The 19,794-nt window shown below is 36.4% G+C and overlaps 1 protein-coding gene across 1 annotated transcript in view; it reads right to left on the minus strand.

The window, feature by feature from the left end:
* heph (polypyrimidine tract-binding protein 1 heph) overlaps positions 1 to 19,373 on the minus strand; it is a 393,048-nt gene extending 373,675 nt beyond the window's left edge. The window contains exon 1 of the mRNA XM_090383369.1: positions 19,027 to 19,373. Coding sequence (XP_090239495.1) covers positions 19,027 to 19,034 — 8 coding nt within the window. The 5' untranslated portion in view covers positions 19,035 to 19,373. The remainder of the gene's footprint in view (positions 1 to 19,026) is intronic.
* Positions 19,374 to 19,794: the final 421 nt, after the last annotated feature.

Raw genomic sequence — 19,794 nt, forward strand, 5'->3', positions numbered from 1 at the left:
AGGCCTTGCTGTAGTAATATGCCTTGAATTCTGTCATTTTATTCCAGGGGCTCACATCTGGTAAGTATGGACTTGGCAACCCAGGATCCTGAGCTGGATAACATCATTCTTCCTTCTCTTTCTAGAAAGGAAGTAGTCCTTTCTACTTCCCCCTCCCTCCCTCTCAACTTGGATTTTTTTTTTTTTTTTTTGAATGGTGCAGCATAAGCCTCAGGCTTCTTTGCACTGTGACTAATAATAATAAACAACCCTGCCTGCCTTTGCATCACCTGCAAATTTGGACAAAGCTTGATATGCTTTATCACTATCATTGATAAATACTGATCATAATGGGGTACAATGGGGGTAAATATTGGGGTACAAGTAAACACATGGGTTGTGTTAGGGTAGCTAAGAAAAAGAACAGGTGCATGTATACTTGTGTGTACACCAATGCTAGGAGTTTAGTAAATAAATTTGATGAATTTGAGGTATTGCTCAAAACATCAAAGGCAGATATTGTGGGGATTTCAGAGACGTGGTGTCACACAGATATAAGAAATGCAGAACTGGAATTTGGGGAGTACAATGTCTACAGAAAGGATAGACAGGATAGGAAGGGAGGAGGGGTTATGCTATTAGTTAAAAAACACATAAAATCCAAGGAAGTGAAGCCAGTCGCCATCGCTGGACAGTGCAGTGTCGAGTCAGTTTGGTGTGACATAAGCATTGGGAGATCAAAATTGAGAGTAGGAGTGTGCTATAGGCCTAATGACTCTGATGAGTATAATAAGAAACTGTTCGGAGAAATAGAGTGGGCCAGTAAATCAGAGAGTCTTATAATGGGGGATTTTAATTTCCCAGATATTGACTGGAATTTGGGGGCTGGTCACTCACACAGTAGCAAGGCTTTTGTGGATTTATTGGATGATTGTTTTCTACATCAGCATGTTCGGGAGGCAACTAGAGGGAGTAATACTCTTGATTTGATTATCAGTAGTGATTCTTCATGCATTAAGAATCTGCAGATAAATGAACCACTTGGTGGCAGTGATCACAGTGTGCTGAAGTGGGAGTTACTCAAAGAGGTAACTACCATTAGGGGTAAAGGGAAGGGGTATTGCTTTCGTAAAGGCGACTACAATGGACTGAGACAGTATTTAAATTCTATACAGTGGGATCAACTGATGATATTGCCAACAGCAAATTCAAAATGGGAAGCATTCAAAGAACTTATTGTGGAAGCTACTAGGCTTTACATACCAACTAAGAAATATTGTTCAAGGTTTAGGCCTAAATGGTTGTCAGATGAACTAATGAGGCATATGGCAGAGAAGAAAAATGCATGGGATACATACAAATTAACACGTGACACGGATGCCTATGATAGATACAAGTTGATCTGTAACCAAGTTACAAAGGAGGTTAGGCAGGCGAAGGCAGATTACGAGAGATCCTTGGCAAGGGATGCGAAGAAAAACAGCAAAGAGTTCTTTACTTATGTAAACTCTAGAAGGAAGGGGATGAATCAGATTGGTCCACTTGAGATCGATGGGTCAACTGTTGATGACCCTGCTCGGGTAGCTAACAAACTAAATGAATATTTTGCATCGACATTCACACATGAGGAGTTATTCAGCGAGGGGAATGCCAGAGGTGTATTCAACTCTAGCAGTAAGCTAGAGAATCTTGTAATAACTGAGAGCAAAGTGGAGGAGAAATTGTTGAAGATAAACACAAGAAAGGCACCTGGGGTGGATGGGATCTATCCAGTTATATTAAAGGAGGCAGCAAAGGAGGTAAGCAAACCCTTAGCCATAATTATGAGAGCTTCCTTGGACTCGGGAGGTACCCATTGACTGGAGATGTGCAAATGTGACCCCAATTCACAAAGGGGGATCAAAGGCTGACACAAGTAATTATAGACCTGTGAGTTTAACTTCTGTTCCCGGAAAATTAATGGAGGCACTGGTGAAAGAAGCACTGCAGGATCATCTAGACAAGACTTCAGTTATAGCTAGAACACAGCATGGTTTTGTTAAGGGGAAGTCTTGCCTGACCAATTTGATTGGATACTATGATGCAGTCACAAAAGAACTGGATGCAGGGAATAACTTTGATATTATATACTTGGATCTTAGAAAGGCTTTTGATACTGTTGCACATGGAAGACTGCTGCACAAATTGGAGCAGTGTGGCATTGGAGGCAAGTTGCTGCTATGGATAAAGGGGTGGTTGAGGGGGAGAAGACAGAGAGTGGTAATCAATGGACACTGCTCATCGTGGACTAATGTTATTAGTGGAGTCCCTCAGGGTTCAGTATTGGGGCCTTTATTGTTTTCTGTATTTATAAATGATATTGATGATGGTATATCAGGCTTAATGTCCAAGTTTGCAGACGATACAAAGGTTGGCAGGGTTGTCAAGGACACTACTGACACTATGCTGCTGCAACAGGATTTGGAAAGGTTGAGCAGATGGGCTTCGAGGTGGCAAATGAAGTTTAACATTGACAAATGTAAAGTACTACATATGGGAAACAGCAACCCCAGAGCAACGTATCAACTCTGTGGTACTACACTGACAGTGGTAGAGAATGAAAGGGACCTGGGGGTGGTGGTGCAGGCAGATATGAAGTTCTCTGAGCAGTGCAGACGAGCTGCAAGAGTAGCTCATGGTGTATTGTCAATGATATATAGGAATTTTTCTAGCAGGGATAAGGAGGTGATTATTCCCTTGTATAAGGCAATGGTCAGGCCACACCTAGAGTACTGTATACAGGCCTGGAGGCCTCATTTCAGGAAGGATGTAGAGCTGCTGGAACGAGTACAGAGAAGGGCAACTAGATTGGTGAATGGGACAAAGGGGTTCTCTTACGAAGAAAGGCTTAAGTTTTGCAAATTACAGTGTCTGGAAACTAGGCACCAGCGGGGTGATCTGATAGAGGTGTACAAAGCCTTGAATGGTTTGAGCATGCTCAATGCTGATGGGATTCTTCCTCTAGCTCAGAAAAATCACCTGAGAGGGCATAAATTCAAATTGAGGAAAGACAGATGTAGGATAGATGTGCGGAAATTTGCCTTTAGCCAGCGGGTGGTTGGTGGGTGGAACAGACTTCCATCCCTTGTCGTGGAAGTTGATAGCCTAAATAAGTTTAAGGCTCAGCTGGACAGGTATTTCGAACGAACAGAGGGGTGAAGTGGAAGTGGTTATTTTTATTTATTTATGTTACTTTTTTTTTTTTTTTTTTTTTTTTTTTTGGCTGATGCTGCATAAGCTTGCTTTCTTGCATCAAATGCCTCTACTAATGCTAATGCTAATAAGGAGCCCAGCAACAAAACCTGAGGACTTGTTACTGGGCTCCTTATGATTGGCTCCACTAATATTAGTACAAAAAAAAAAAAAAAAATGACCAGCACCCATTAATTATCACCGACTGCCTTCTGCAAGTTATAACTTGGAATAATTCTGGTATTTCCACCCATAAAAACCCCTGGCATGAACAAATCGGATGCAAAATACTTATTCAATTCAGTTTGTTGGCTCAACAGACAAACTCAACTGTACAGTTTCTTGGCTCTGCCTTCGCATCCCTATCTGTGTCAACTTATAGTTTGTATTCAAACTTAAGCATTTTTCTTCTCTGATAGTCTCAACTCATTTTACAACCATTTAGGTTAAACCTTGTAAAATCTCATAGTTCATTTAAAAAGCTTAGTAGCTTCTATGGTTACCTCCCAGAATGCTTTCCATTTAGAATTTGTTGTTAGTAATGTCATCAGCTGGTTACACTAAAAAGAATTTAAAAACTATCTGAAGCCACTGTAGTCACTTTTACAAAAGCAACATCCCATCCCTTTACCCTTGTAGCAATTATATATCTTTTAAGTAAATCCCAGATCAATATATTATGATCACTGACACCTAGTGATTCCTTCATCCAGAGATTCTTAATACATGAAGGATTACTGCTAATGATCAGGTCAAGCATATTGCTTTCTCATGTTGCCTCCAAAACGCTGGTAGAAAGCATTCATCCAAGTATACCCAGAAAAGTGATGCTATTGTGCGAACCACCAACCCACAATTCCCATCAACAACTGGAAAGTTAAAATTCCCATTATAAGACTGGCCCACTATATGTCTGTACAGCTGTTCATTATACTCATCACTATCATTTGACCTATAACATACACCTAATCTCATTTCTGTTTTCAGAGTTATCACACAAAACTGACTCAACCAACAGCATAACTTCACCTCCTCCACCCTCCTGTCTTTTTTTTTGTCTATACTCACCTTTGATTGTACTTGATACTAAGTATTGAAAGGGCAGTACATACTAGTAAGCTTCCTTTGGTCCTTAAGGTCATATTTCATGGTCTTCGTTTCCATCTCTGTAGGCTAAGACCTACTAAGGTAACTGTCATTGAGTTGAACCTAGTCACTGATACCAAAAAGAAAAGAGTAATTGAATGCACTAATAACTATCTGGCAAATCAACTGGAACACAAAAGTGCCATAAACAAAAATTTTATTCCAAATGTAACAAGTGGTTCCAACCTTGTACTTGTCACATTCCTGTTGACAGGCCATCGTTCCATCAAAATGAAATTGGCCAACCTACACAGTGATCCACAAACCTGTCACTGTGGGAATCTGAAACTAGGTCTAATGTACTATACTTCTGTCCTTATACACAGCATACAGGCAACAGCTAACAATTCAAAATTTGCTGCCAAACAGGAAGAAAAATTTATTGGAACAAAAGAGGTATTCAACAGGTACAAAACTGGAGATAACTAGAACAATGAAAATACTGATTTCACTTCCACTACAACATCCAGTTGTAGTGGAAATGAATGCTTCAATTTTGCATGACTGATCCCATACTTATGTTTTAACTTGTCCCTTCTTAAATTCTCAATCCCTTCCCCCATATTTGTACACCTGAACAGCCCTTTATGTGCTTGACCCATGTATGTGCCCACAGATGCTCAGATACAGCCCTGCTGTTTTCTGCATATCCTAACACCATGGCAGCCCTTCCATTTGCCATGGACGAAATCTAATTTGACAGGACAGGCATGTGCAAAAGGCATCAATGGACACTGCTCTTCGTGGACTAACGTTATTAGTGGAGTTTCCCAGGGGTCCGTGTTGGGCCATTGTTGTTTTTGTATTTATCAATGATATTGATTAAGATATATCAGACTTAATGTCCATGTTTGCAGACTATACAAAGGTTGGTATGGTTGTTAATGACAGTAAGGATGGTACACTACTGCAAAGTTGAGCAGATGGGCTGAGGTGGCAAATGAAGTTTAACATTGAGAATGACAGGCTGCAAGAGTAGCTCATCGGGTCTTGGGTACCAGGCTGTAGACCACACTTCCCAAAGTGTGGTCTACAGCCCGGTACCAGTCTGCGAAAAGAAAATATCGCTCCGCAAACAACTTATTTGAAAAACTAATTTCTTATATAAAACTATAAGAAAATTCCCTGAAAAAATGAAAATGTAATAAAATACCAAATACCCAGTTATACTAAAAATAAATTTAATGCTTTTATAATTTATTAAATTTATATCTATGATGCCTCCAGACTACTCTGCTCTTAACAAAAGAAAAAAAAAAAGTGGATGATGCACTCATCAATTTTATTATGCCATGTAATTAGCATGCATGCGTACATCTTGCATCTGAGGTGACGGACTGCCTGTGCCACAGAGCAGTAAGGTAGGTTACTACTCTGTGGCCTGTGCCATCTCTAACTTACAATCCATGTTGCAGTCATCAACAGTCAGTGAGAACCAGGCAAGCATAGTGTACGTGCCTGTTAAATTTAATATACATAATATTACACATTTTTTTGAAATAAATATTTATATAAACATCCTGTCATTTTTAATATGGATAAGTGGCTGAAGAAATGTCAACTTAACAAGTCAAGTTATGTGCAGCCTAGTACAAGTACAGATAATGAAAATAATATTAATAAACTCCCTGGAAATGGGCAGACTGACAGCATGGAAAGAAATCCAAAACCTCTTGGACAAGGCAGTATATTATGAAGATTATTTAATAATTTGGTTTTATCTGCAGTAACCACATACCATTATGCATTATTTGTTTTTGAAGCATTGTCAAAGGAACACATGAAACCATCGAAACTGAAATGGCACCTAGATTGTATGCATCCAGAATACTCAAATAAGCCAAAGGAATTTTTCATTAATAAGAAAAATTAATATATTGTCATCCAGAAACATTTTGTAAAGATGGTTTCCGTGAGATGTTGCAATGAAGACCTGGTTATGGCCTCACATGAAGTTGCAAAATTAGCAGTCGAGACAGGATACCCTCATACTATTGGTAAAAAGTTAATACTTTCCGCACTAAAAGTAATTGCATCTCACCTTTATAAAAAAATTTAAAAAAAGAAAGAAAATCAGCTGCATTTACTCTCCTTATGAAATAATACAGTGAAGCACAGAATTGTGGAAATGGCAAATAATATTGAAGAAACTCTCATAAAGTGCATTCAAAACTGTCAATTTTTTTTCTTTAGAAGTGGATGAAAGTACAGACATAGCAGATAATGTCAATTAATGTGCTTTGTAAGGTATGATTTTAAGGACAGACTACTCTGCTCTTAACAAAAATCAATTTTATTATGCCATGTACTTAGTACGCATACGTACATCTTGCAACTGAGGTGACTGACTGCCTGTGCCACAGAGTAGTAAGGTAGGTTACTACTCTATGGCCTGTGCCATCTCTAACTTACAACCCATGTTGCAGTCATCAACAGTCAGTGTATTACACATTTACACATTTTGCACATTACACATTTTACACATATTACACAAATATTACACATTTTTTTGTATGTGTGTGAAGATTTTTCAGATTTTTCGTCAGTGAAGATTTTGTTTTGTAAACCCCTACCAACGAGAACAATGGCTGAAGAACTTTTTAAATTAATCAATAATTATCCCCAGGAACTCACATCTGGTGAGTATGGGCTTGGCACACCCAGGGTCCTGAGCCGGATATCATCATCATTCTCTTTCTTGATGAGTCTTCCCCAGTGAAGATCATCAGATCATCACAAAATCAGTGAAGATTTTGTTTTGTAAACCCCTACCAACGAGAACAATGGCTGAAGAACTTTTTAAATTAATCAATAATTATCCCCAGGGGCTCACATCTGGTGAGTATGGGCTTGGCACACCCAGGGTCCTGAGCCGGATATCGTCATTCTCTTTCTTGATGATTCTTCCCCCCCCCATCTCTAACTTACAACCCATGTTGCAGTCATCAACAGTCAGTGAGAACCAGGAAAGCATTTTATGTGCCTGTTAAATTTAATATACATAATATTACACATTTTTGTGTATGTGTGAAGATTTTTCAGATTTTTCATCAGTGAAGATTTTGTTTTGTAAACCCCTACCAACGAGAACAATGGCTGAAGAACTTTTTAAATTAATCAATAATTATCCCCAGGGGCTCACATCTGGTGAGTATGGGCTTGGGCACACCCAGGGTCCTGAGCCAGATATCATCATCATTCTCTTTCTTGATGATTCTTCCCCCCCCCCATCTCTAACTTACAACCCATGTTGCAGTCATCAACAGTCAGTGAGAACCAGGCAAGCATTTTACGTGCCTGTTAAATTTAATATACATAATATTACACATTTTATGTGTGAAGATTTTTCAGATTTTTCGTCAGTGAAGATTTTGTTTTGTAAACCCCTACCAACGAGAACAATGGCTGAAGAACTTTTTAAATTAATCAATAATTATCCCCAGGGGAGATAAGTATTGATTAATTATCCCCCTGGGGATAATTAATCAATAATTATCCCCAGCATTGAGCAATCACCTTGTCGGTGATTGCTCAATGCTGATGGGATTCTTCCTCTTGCTCAGATTTTACACCTGAGGGGTCATAAAATCAAATTAAGGAAACACTGTTGTAGAATAGATGTGCGGAAATTTGCATTTATTTAGCCAAATTTCTGCACATCTTCAAGGCTGAACTAGAAAAACTTTTGGAGTGAATGGATGGGTGAAACAGGAAGGGTTTTTTTTTTTTTTTTTTTTTTTGGCTGATGATATATAAGGTTGCTTTCTTGCATCACATGCCTCTACTAATGCTAATTCCACAGCACCATGAAGAAGACTATTCTCTGTATTGACAATTAAATGCACTGTCTAATTCTTAGACTCCAGTCTAATTTGAACCAAACAAGCAATTTTTCCCATCCTATTGTCACACAGTACCTAGCCAGGAATTGGTGTCTATATATCTATAGACATCAGTTTAACTACTACATCACATACATCTTGTACAAATACCATGAAGAATGTTTTTAAGCATTCTGTGAAAATGCTCACCATAGAATACTGCTCTTACACCAGTTGACATATACCAATTGCGTGGTGCATTATATAACACAAAAAACATGGGCTACAGACAAAATTCCTGTCACCTAAAGCATCTTCACATCATGTTGTGCAACCCACTTTACAAATGAGGTCCTCTTTTAAATTCATTGAATAGCAATATTCCCAAAACACAGCCAAATAATTGATAGTAGTCTGGATGACAGAGTCAGCATAACAACTGAATGATTCCTCATTCATTTACAATACTTTCTCTGCTCTGCTGCTTTATAGGATATTTCAGCATATTTAAGGCCTTTTAATGTGTAGCCAAAAACCAGTGACAAACTGTCCCAGGTTTTTGGGAACAGTCTCCTGTCCACAGAATGTCCCCCACTTTTAGAATATATCCAGAAAAGCAATTCATGCATGAAACTACTCTTTTCAGATCAACAATCTGCATATTACATCACAAGCTCTCTCAAAATGGTCAACAATTGATTTTAAAAGAATACAACTTCAGAAAGAGTGGCAACTGTTTGGTAAGAAACACCTTGTTATGTAATACTAAACAAAAAAAACAAAAACCACTAAAAAAATTAGCAAAAACTGTGGTGTCAAATCAGAATTTCTTTCCATGTATGCCTTTGAGTAAATAACTGTTCATTTTGAAAACAAGTGAAATTGTGTCTGTTTATAAAGCTAGAGAGACAGTTACAGCTGTTATCTGGAACCAAAAATTAATGCACCAATCGATATTTCAGAGCAGCAGCACTCACAAGGTACCAAACAAGTTAAACAAACTTCATATAAAACTCAGGTTATGAAAATTTCTCTACTTGGAATAACCTTAAACTCTTGCTACAGACACAAACAGCATACCATGCAACAAAACAAACAAACCAAAAAATATCTGCATGCTCTTTCTGAAGAAATAATAATCCTATACATCACCACTAACACAAATACTGTTTCCAAGAATAAGATGGTTCCCACAAACCACCTCAAGTAAACTGTTCAAAATTGAGCAATGAAGTTAAGCAGATATCCCAGTGAATTCCCTATTACACACTGAAGCGCCCATTTATTTATTTTTAATTTATTATTTTAAAATAATGTTGTTGACTTCCACCATAAGTCACAGGCAGACACATGCAACTCTGACTGCAATTTTCAGAAAATTCCAAATTTGGGTGTCTAAAGCAGTTAATTAGCATAACATTAAAAGACCATACCAACTTTTCATAAATAAACTTTTAATCAGCATTATATTACAAAATTTATATAAATAAAAAAATTTACATATATATACATACAGATTCCAAATTTAAATTTGCATATATAGGAACTATGATACAAGACAATTCATCTCATACATATCAATTATTCTCAAATAATCCTCATATGTACACAATTTGCATTGATTAATACAACCTTTTCTTTCGGTTTTCCTTAGTGGTAATCTCTCACACAATTTATAAATTCGAACTAGGGTTTGGAAAAGGTACTTCTCTTCCATTACAGGTTAACACATATACATCAGTTGTCTCTTACTAGAAATCACCAATGTATCATTTCCCCATCTATCAAATCAATTACTATTTTCATCAGCAGTACTTATTACAAATCACTTTTTTCTATCAAATCACCTATCTATCAACACCAATTACTATTTTTCATCCCCATACATCAGTAATATTTTCTGCAAATCGCTTATTTCTATCTTAGTTATCCTCTTAGTTACTTCCCTTTTCTAATACAGGGCAAGGTTTCCTCTTTTCTCTGAACAAAATTATTTTTTTTTCTTCCCTCACACATTAACTAGAATCTTATCTGTTATATTATCATTTGCTAACATATTGTCTAGAATAATAACATAGGTTACCATATTCTCATCCTACTACACCTATGATTTATTCTATTATTAATTCCCTTTTTTTTCCTTCTTCCTTAGCCCTTTAGTACACTTATATCATTTCATGATTACTAACTTTATCTACAATCTAGCCCAACTTAATAACTCAATTGTACAATACAAAAAGAGATTTCCTTTGAAAGAAACTATCAAACAATTTCTCACAGTTTAGCTTATGAGTTTGGGGTTCAATAAAAACTGGAACAGACTGATGTTCCAAACTGGACAGCTACTTTCAATTCCTTTGCACTCTGGATTTCCTCTGGAGGCAGACAGGCTTCTACTGAGAAATCCTCACATAGACTGCTCAACTCTCATGTCTGCATACCTGGCTCACTCTTAATGGGACCAGACTCTAGATGCACTTGTAAATTCCTACACATTCTTAACTTCGGAAATACAGAATGCGATTTCGTAACTAGACACGCCAATCACTGGACTCTTTCCACATTTACCTTAACCTCAAATGCATGTTTCCCACTCATCTGCACTCCCCCCCCCCCCAAAAAAAAACCACTTTCAGTCCACACGTTTCCATGTTGTCTCTGCCTCGCTACTTTTTTTCCCCCTTCTTCGTCTCGCTTCCAAGATTTCTGAGTACCAAACTCCAAAAAAAACTAACTTCAATCTGCAACTCATGGCTCTCGCACAAACTTTTTTTGAACTCTTTTTAAATCAGCAGTTTGAACTTACTCCCCAAGGACTCTCAACCAATCTCAATACTATACTTAGTTTCTCACTCTTTCCCATTTACTAAAAAAAAAAAAACACACAATACAATCTCTCGCATTACCTTTTCATCTATGCCAATCGCTTCTAAAAATTACCATTTTCATCTTTTCACGGTTTTACTTGATGCCACCCACTTACCTAAAACTCCACCACACAGGCACTCTTTTGACGCAAATGCCAGAGCATCCATTCTTATGTCCAGATGGGGCTTGAATCAAACAGCACTTCATAAACCTATTTCACGGTCCTGCTGTTCCCCTGCTTGTCACAATCCTTTCTTGCCTGTTTGCAAATGACTACTCCTTCCCTAGTACAGGCTACTGTTTTGTTTACTCTTAGTTCATCCTCTTTGCTTTACTTCATCTCCATCTAACTCTATTTTAATTCACACATCTATAACTTCCCTATTTTTAAATCCAGTATTTTCCAAAAGTTAACATTTACCATATTCCAACTTAATATTCAAACTTTAATATTCACTATATTCAAACTTAATATTCACTATATTCAAACTTAATATTCACACTTTAATTCCCAATTTTCTTTACCCTTCATGCATTTAATTCTGATTAAAATTATCTCCATTTCATTTGTAAGAGTGCACTCTTACAACACATTCAGTTTTTCTGCTGTATGTCCCTTTTACAGATTTTCTATAGACACTATTCTAACTTGGTGCCTCTGATTCAACTTCTCTCTAACGCCATTAAAGCAAACAGGAAGTAACATTAATGGTTCAAATTAAATCTTCATACAAGGTACACTCAAAAAATTCCCAGAATTTTACTATAAAAGTTTCAGTGAACAGTTGGGTTTAGTAACCCAATCATCTTCAAAGTACCTTCCTTCTGCACACATATTTGCTCCACTGGTCTTCCCAAGCTTTGGAACATTCTTTAAAATTGTGTTTATTTAGTGCACATAGGGCTGCTTCAGCATATTTGTTGATGTGCAGAAATTTGTCTTTAGCCAGCAGGTGGTTGATAGTTGGAACAAACTTCCATCTGTTGTAGTGGAGGTCAGCAACTTAAATAAGTTTAAGGCAGAACTAGACAAACATTTGGAGTGAATGCATGAGTGAAATAGGAAGGTTTTTATTTGGGGGGGGGGGGGGGGCTGATGCTATATAAGCTTGCTTTCTTGCATCATATGCCTCTACTAATGCTAATGTCATCCACTGTATCTAAATGACCCCAAAACCCCATTTTTCGCTATACGGAACAGCCAGAAGTCAGATGGTGCAAGTTTGGGGAAATAAGGAGGCTGATGCATGACTGATTTTTTTTTTTTTTTTTTTGCAGCCACAAGACCTAGTGGACTGCCGCTGCCATGTGACAGGGCACATTGCCATGGTGTAGGATCCAGCAATCTTTTCATCCTTGAGGTTGTCTTTGCCCCACATTCTCATTCAAAACCTCAATGTAGTAAGCAGCAGTAATGCTTCTCTCCCTAGTCACAAATTCATGGTGCACTATGCCCTCATCATCAAAAAAAAACAAGCAGCATGATTTTGGCACTGGATTTTGTTGCACAAGCCTTCTTGGGCCATGGGGACATTGAATGTGCCAATCAGATGATTCGACCTTGGTCTTGGGGTCGTATGCAAACATCCAACTCTCAGTTCCAGTGACTGAAGCTCCGATTGTGCATAGATTTTTATAATAAAATCAACTGCAATGGCTATCCTGAGTTCATCTGATTGTCACTGAGCCTACAGGTCCAACTACATAAGCAATCTCAACAACAGTCAATCACCTATCATCTTGCATGAGACTTCCTTCACTTTAGTGACATTTTCATTGTTTTGCAACAAAGGGGTTCCACTGCAAAGTTCATCTTATGGTGTTTCTTGTCCGTTTTTCAAACCGATTAAACCAGTTGTAAAACTGCTGTTTTCTTCAAAACATCAACACCATAAACTTTCTGTAATGCTTGCAACGTCTCTGTAGCACTTTTTCCCAAGTTTAAAGAAGAGCTTGATGTTCGCACACTGTTTAAACTACAAGATTCTGCAATCAACTGTGACACATGTGAAGTGGTTGAGCTTGGCATGCATGCACACCAAGGTCAATGTCAAAGCTCCATGAAACCTTAGCACAAACCATTTAAATACCAGCATATGATTCCTGGAACTTTTTGAATGTACTATGTATATTTAGTAATCATCTGAAACTGGTTCACACTTAATTCTTGCAAAGTTGTTAGAAAATTTACAGAACCAGTCGTTAAAAGTTTGGACTTTACTACCAGCAAAATAAATTTCACCCCTTGTCACTTTTTTGTAAGCAATCCCCCCCCCAACACCTTCCATTTTCTGCAACAATTTTCAAACACAACCAATCTACAGTAACTTTTGTTTGCAATAGTATTAGTATGTAATGCAAGAAAACAAGCATCAGCAAAAAAAAAAAAAAAAAACTACCATCATATTTGTCAATCCCCTCTAATAATCTTAGATTTATTCAAATTGTTTCCACACAACCTCAGCTGAAGGTCTATTACAATGATCAATTACTTGCTGGCCACGTATCCTGGGTATCAACTGCAATGGCTATTTGTCCTGTATGTACATCATCTGAGAAAGAGTAAGGATGCCATCAGCATTTAATTCACACAAATCCTTTTAAAGCTTTTCAATCACATCTCCACACTAGTGCCTAGTTTCCAAGCGCTGCAATTTGCAGAACTTAATTTCTTTTATGGTAAGAGTACCTTTGTGTTCCTGACTAACCTTGTTACTTTTCTCTGCACCTATTCCAACAGATCCACATCCTCCCTAAAAATAGGCTTACATACTGGTATACAGTACTCAAGATGCAGCCTTACCATTGCCTGACATAATTCCTATATACCATTAACAAAATCCCATGTTTCTCTCAGAACTTTGTCAGATTGTACATTACTCTTTTTTTTTTTTTTTTTTTTTTTGTTTTACACCAGCCTGAGGGGGGGTGATAATATCCAATTGGTATACTGTTCTGCAATTACTGCTACCCAAAAACAGTAGCTTGCATTTATCAGTGTTAAACTCCAATTTCCACTTTTCAGCCCATCTGCCTAATTTCTCTAGCTACCATTGAAATAGTATACCCTGCTTCCTGTCAATAAATACCTTGCCAACCTTTATATCATCAGAAAATGTGGACATCTCATAGCCTTCATCAATATTGTTTATAAGTACCACAAATATTAAGAGGCCAAAAATTGAACCCAGAGGAACATGATAACATAACATTTGTCCACAAAAAGCAGTTCCATTAATAACCACTGTCTCCTGCCACTCAACCATCTTTTCATCCATAACAACATAGCATTAGGGGTATTAGTTTACCCCCAATGCTAACCTCATCAAATTTGTAAAGCAGTCTATATGCAACAGTATCAAAAGTTTTTCTGAAATCTACATATATGATGTCAAAATTATTATTTTTTGCATCCAGTTCCTTTGTTACTGTGTCATTGTCAATTAGAATGGTCAGACAAGATCACCGCTTAATCTAATCTACGCTGTGATTGCACTGCATTCGTGTGAAAACAAAGTGAGAGATTACCTCTTACCATTGCCAAAGTTTTGGTTGATTATAAAAATTACAATCTACAAAAACTTCAGATGCCATAAAAAGGCTTCCCAACCCACCTATTTTACTAGAGCATACCACAAATTAACATTTAGTTCAGGATTGTGGCTATATCCTGATTTTATGTAAATCAGGAACAATTTTCATTTAAGACAAACATATATAAAATATAAATACAAGAGAACACTACCTTGCCAGCAACTGTTACACACAACTTACTATATGCAGATAGTGTTTTACACACAGCTTGCATATAGTAGGTTGTGTGTAAAAAAAAAATCTGTAGTGTGTACTTTTTTTTTTTGGCTGATGTTTCATAAGCTTAATTTCTTGTATCATTTGCCATTACTAATATTAGTACACAGTGACACCTCTTGTAGACATTAAAGGCTTGAGTCCCAATGAAACCTTGAAAGTACAGTAGAACTTCAATTGTTCATCAGGGTACAGGACAAAGACTATGATGGATAATCAAATATGTACATTAAAAACATTATACATACAATAGACCGGGCCATCTAACTTGTTTATTTTATTACATAATAGCCTTCATCAATATTGTTTATAAGTACCACAAATATTAAGAGGCCAAAAATTGAACCCAGAGGAACATGATAACATAACATTTGTCCACAAAAAGCAGTTCCCATTAATAACCACCGCCTCCTGCCACTCAACCATCTTTTCATCCATAACAACATAGCATTAGGGGTATTAGTTTACCCCCAATGCTAACCTCATCAAATTTGTAAAGCAGTCTATATGCAACAGTATCAAAAGTTAACCTAATGAAATTTAATTAAACTTTATTTTTTATCAGGTCATCAAAAAATCTTAGTACAGATATCTACATACATACCTGTTTTAATCGACTTACGTTGGTCTAGTAATGTCAAAAAAAAAAAAAAAAAACAATATTACATAATTAAATTTCTTTTCTAAAAAAGTCAATTTCTTTTGTTTCATTACCCCTTGAGCCTTTTGGGAGGCAATGTTACAATTTTATGCAAAAGTAACACTTTCATAGCATCTGCACTTTGACAACACAGTTTCGGCTTCACAGTGGGAAATTATGTTTGTTGTTCCATCAGCAGCAGCCATTTCTTCTTCAGTTTCAGAATCATCCGAAATTGTCATCACTCTTTATACAATTTCAATGTCGTCTAAAATTTTGCATCCGACGTCCATTTTGTCCATATCCAGCCAATCATTTACTTCCTCCATTGAAATATTTTTAAAAACAGGAACATTCGAACATAACTACAAAATTTCAGTTTCTTTTGGAATGGCTTCTGTATCAGTTGAATATATATCTGGCCACAACTTATTCCAGCTTCTTTGTATTGTTTGAACTGGAACATCATTCCAGGCATCAGAGACATTGAAAATTGCGCCTTTTATAGTGTAACTTTAATCACTTTGTCACTTCTTAAATCACATACGTGTATGGGATGAGTAGGTGCATTGTCCATCAGTAGCATTGCATATGTGGTAATCCTTTTGATGCCAAATATTTTATGAAACCAATCATGAAATATATCTTGGCCCATCCACGCACTGTTTTGTGAGAAATATTTAACTGGCAAAGCATTTGAATTAATATTTTTAAATGATCTAGGATTTTTTGGTTTTCCTATAACAATCAAAGGCAATTTATGACTACTGCTGGCATTAGCACTTACCATTATAGTTGATGCGACCTTTTTGTATCTTATATCCTAGTGCCATATGTTCAGTCATTGAGGCCAGTGTCTTTTGAGGAAGTGCCTTCCAATTAAGGCCAGTCTCATTGCATTTGTATATTTAGTTTTTAACCAAACTTCAATCAGCTATTTTCTTCTGTAGTTTTTCACAACAAACAGAAATTGCTGCTCTATATGCAATTAGCTTCTCACCCTGGATCGACAACTGTCGAATACCATGACGAAACTTAAATGTGTCCAACCATCCAATGCTAGCCATGAACGAAGGATCTCCGCCTAATTTTTTATTGATTTCAATGCTTTTTAGGTCCCGACAATGGAATTCCTAGGCTACATTGCAGTATCCAACTGTTCATTTTTAGCAAGCTTCATTGTTTTACGACTTTTAACATTACCGTCAGTGGTTTCCATTTGGTCTACACACTTTATATCATTTACTGTTGTTCCATAAACCGATGCTATACTTGTAGCACTTTCACCTTTTCTTAGACAAATGATTATTTCAATTTTTTGTGATAATCCCAATGCTACTCTCTTACATTTCTCTCTCATTTCAATGGGTTTACTAAATAAAAATTATTAAAACATGAAACAAGTGGTTAAAATACAACCGTACACAGTGAGTTGTAAACAAAGACTGAGTGACACGTGGCGCCAATATCACAATGCATTGCGGCGTAATGGGGTTAAGTGACAGTAAACAGACTGTCATTAAATAGGGTGATGGACAATCGAAGTGCTACTGTATTACGATGTTAAATAACGTCTCCAAAAAGGTCACTAATATGGATGCAGATACTTGAGTAGGTGTCCTTGTATTTTCAACCTCCCTAGATGGACCACTAGGGAGGTTGAAACTAGATTGACCCATGTAAATGCTCCTTAAGATGTTTCTTTAAAAAAAAAATGCATACGTTGATTGTGCACTAATTTTTAAAGAAAATTTTTTTTCTGTAAAAAATTGTGAGAAAAATGACAAATATGGACTAAAGCTGTGATGTAATATCCATAATGAAAATCAAATGCTCTAAACAAAGCCATTTATATTCTATTTTATTAATACTAGACAAAGTTCTAGATATCAATTAATTGATGCATATACAACGATAAACTAAACAAAACAAAAAAAAGTAAACCACCAGTAGCAGTGAATTTCATTTTTCCGAATTACTGAAACTGGCTACACAGAACTCTGCAAAGCAGACACTTTCTTCTGACACAGTACCATCTGCTTTAGAAGGGTTTCACTGTAAATAACAGATCTTGCATGTTGCACTCTTACTTTATTTCCTGTTTATTACAAAAACCTTCATATTTAGATTCCAAAACTGTAAAAGGCAAGGGCTTGCAATTTTCGCATCTACATTATTTGAATCAACAAGTACATTAACAACAAATGTCATTATGCAAGCAATCAGGTTGGACTTACAGCCACCAATATTAACAAAAAAAAAAAATGACATCATGGATTTTAAGAGTGGACATATTTCTGTCATAAACAGAATCGGTTTCAGTTATGAAGTCATCCCTCTCCTCCACTAATCAGAGTAAACTAAGGGCAACTATACAAAACTAGCTTTAACATCGTCCATGACGGTATAGTGGTTTCGCCACTTGTCACTCGTTTGGTAAAGTCCGAGTTCGATTCATGTCGACAACTGGAGTAATTTCTAAAGTACTATTCAATCAAGACTGTTGTTAGCCTCTCAGGTGGAGGGCGTATGGTTTTCTCCGCGAGTTATTTTTCAGATTTTTCGGTCTTCAACAACATGCAAATCACACGGTGAACAAAAAGATGAACATAGAACAATATCGTCCAAGTTGCCGAAGCGCCTAAAAACCCAACAAAGTAGCATTAAACAGCAATTTAAAAAAAAGTGAAAATATATTTTGGCATTACTTGTACTTCCACATTTTGTTAAAACATGAAATTAAAAAATTATTACGGGAATAGTAAAAACATTAAGCACAACTACTGGATACTATTAATAATTAATTACAGAAATTGGTTTTCGACAGAAAAATTTTATGACCCATGCAATGCAAGAGTTCTACCCTCAACCTCAAATGATATTCAATGGCCAAATGTATATAACTACACTCAGTGAAAACGAAGTTTTTTGTTTAACTGCAACTACTGTTAAAAAGCACATGGTGCAAATTAAATTGCTGCAGTTAGTAGTAATTTAACTTGCACTTGTAAATAAAACTTTGGTACAAATAACTATCACTGTGAACCAGAAAACATCAGAACAAATTCTACAAATCGAAGATTCATCGCCACATTTCCGAAATATGCAAAAATTAATAAATTGCGAATAATAAATTTTCGATAGTGGGCTAAATTTTGAATCTCTGCCCACTCACTCCTTGATATACTTAGGCACATTTATCACAATTTACAATTATAGGATTTTAAGTTCGCAGAATTACGGATTAAAATGAAATTTTAACACGAAAACTGCAAGCTATAAGTAAACTAGAGCTGCAAAACTAAATACTGATAATCTACATGAAAATTATTTCATTAACAACATTAAAAACAAAATACCTGTCTATGAGTGACGAGACAAACAGCTTCTAAAGGTTATCCAGCATATACTAAATTAATCCCTTAAGCCTAACTCGAGGGCAATACGCAAGCTGAGCAGAAACACCAAATGGCATTAGAAAGAACTGTTAAATTAAAGCAGCAGTAATAACACAAAAAAAAAATTCCTTACCCGTTCATCGTCTAGTGGTTACCTCAAAGGATTACTACTGCTTCTGCTTATTACCAATCACACAAGTTCAACTCTCAACCTCGCCACATGCAGCAAGTGGTTTTTGCCTTTGTTCCAATATGGCGCGCTCCAAACGAAATAATTTTAGCAAATATTCAAGTTAGAGAACAAAGGAATCTGGCTAAAAATAATTCTTTCGCACTACAGAAATGTGGTATTACTCATGCCGCAGAAAAACACTACATGAATTAAGACTTCCTGGTGCAATCGGACCCCAAATTAAAGATAATTAATATTTCACAGCTATTTGAATAACCGCCGGAAGAATAAGGTAGATATAGATCTACCTTGCGGAAGAGTGAGAAATCCACTCAAAGTTGAAGTAGCGCCATCATTTTCATTCAAAACTTCTCCCTGTTAAAAAAAAAATAATAATAATAAAAAATGTGTATAATTTTTTTTTAAATAAAAATGAATACAACAGATGCGATATACGCTTCGTATGTTTTTTTATCAAATACTGACTAAATCGGAGGAAGAACCTCTGCCAAAACAGAATAATATTGAAAATGTGAGAAAAATTATAATTTGAAAATACAGTCGAAGTTCTATATAATGACCACCCAGGGAAATAAAAAAAAAAAACAGTCGTTACATGATAACGACCGTTATATGATAATCAATAAGGGCATTATATCGATTGTTCATAAAATAGAATTAAGTTATTGAGAAATTTGGGGAACAAACCACACAGGACGTTATAACGAG

Source organism: Mastigoproctus giganteus, chromosome 10 (genome assembly GCF_048544385.1).
Source record: "Mastigoproctus giganteus isolate SK-2022 chromosome 10, ASM4854438v1, whole genome shotgun sequence".
Taxonomy (NCBI): Eukaryota; Metazoa; Arthropoda; class Arachnida; order Uropygi; family Thelyphonidae; genus Mastigoproctus; species Mastigoproctus giganteus.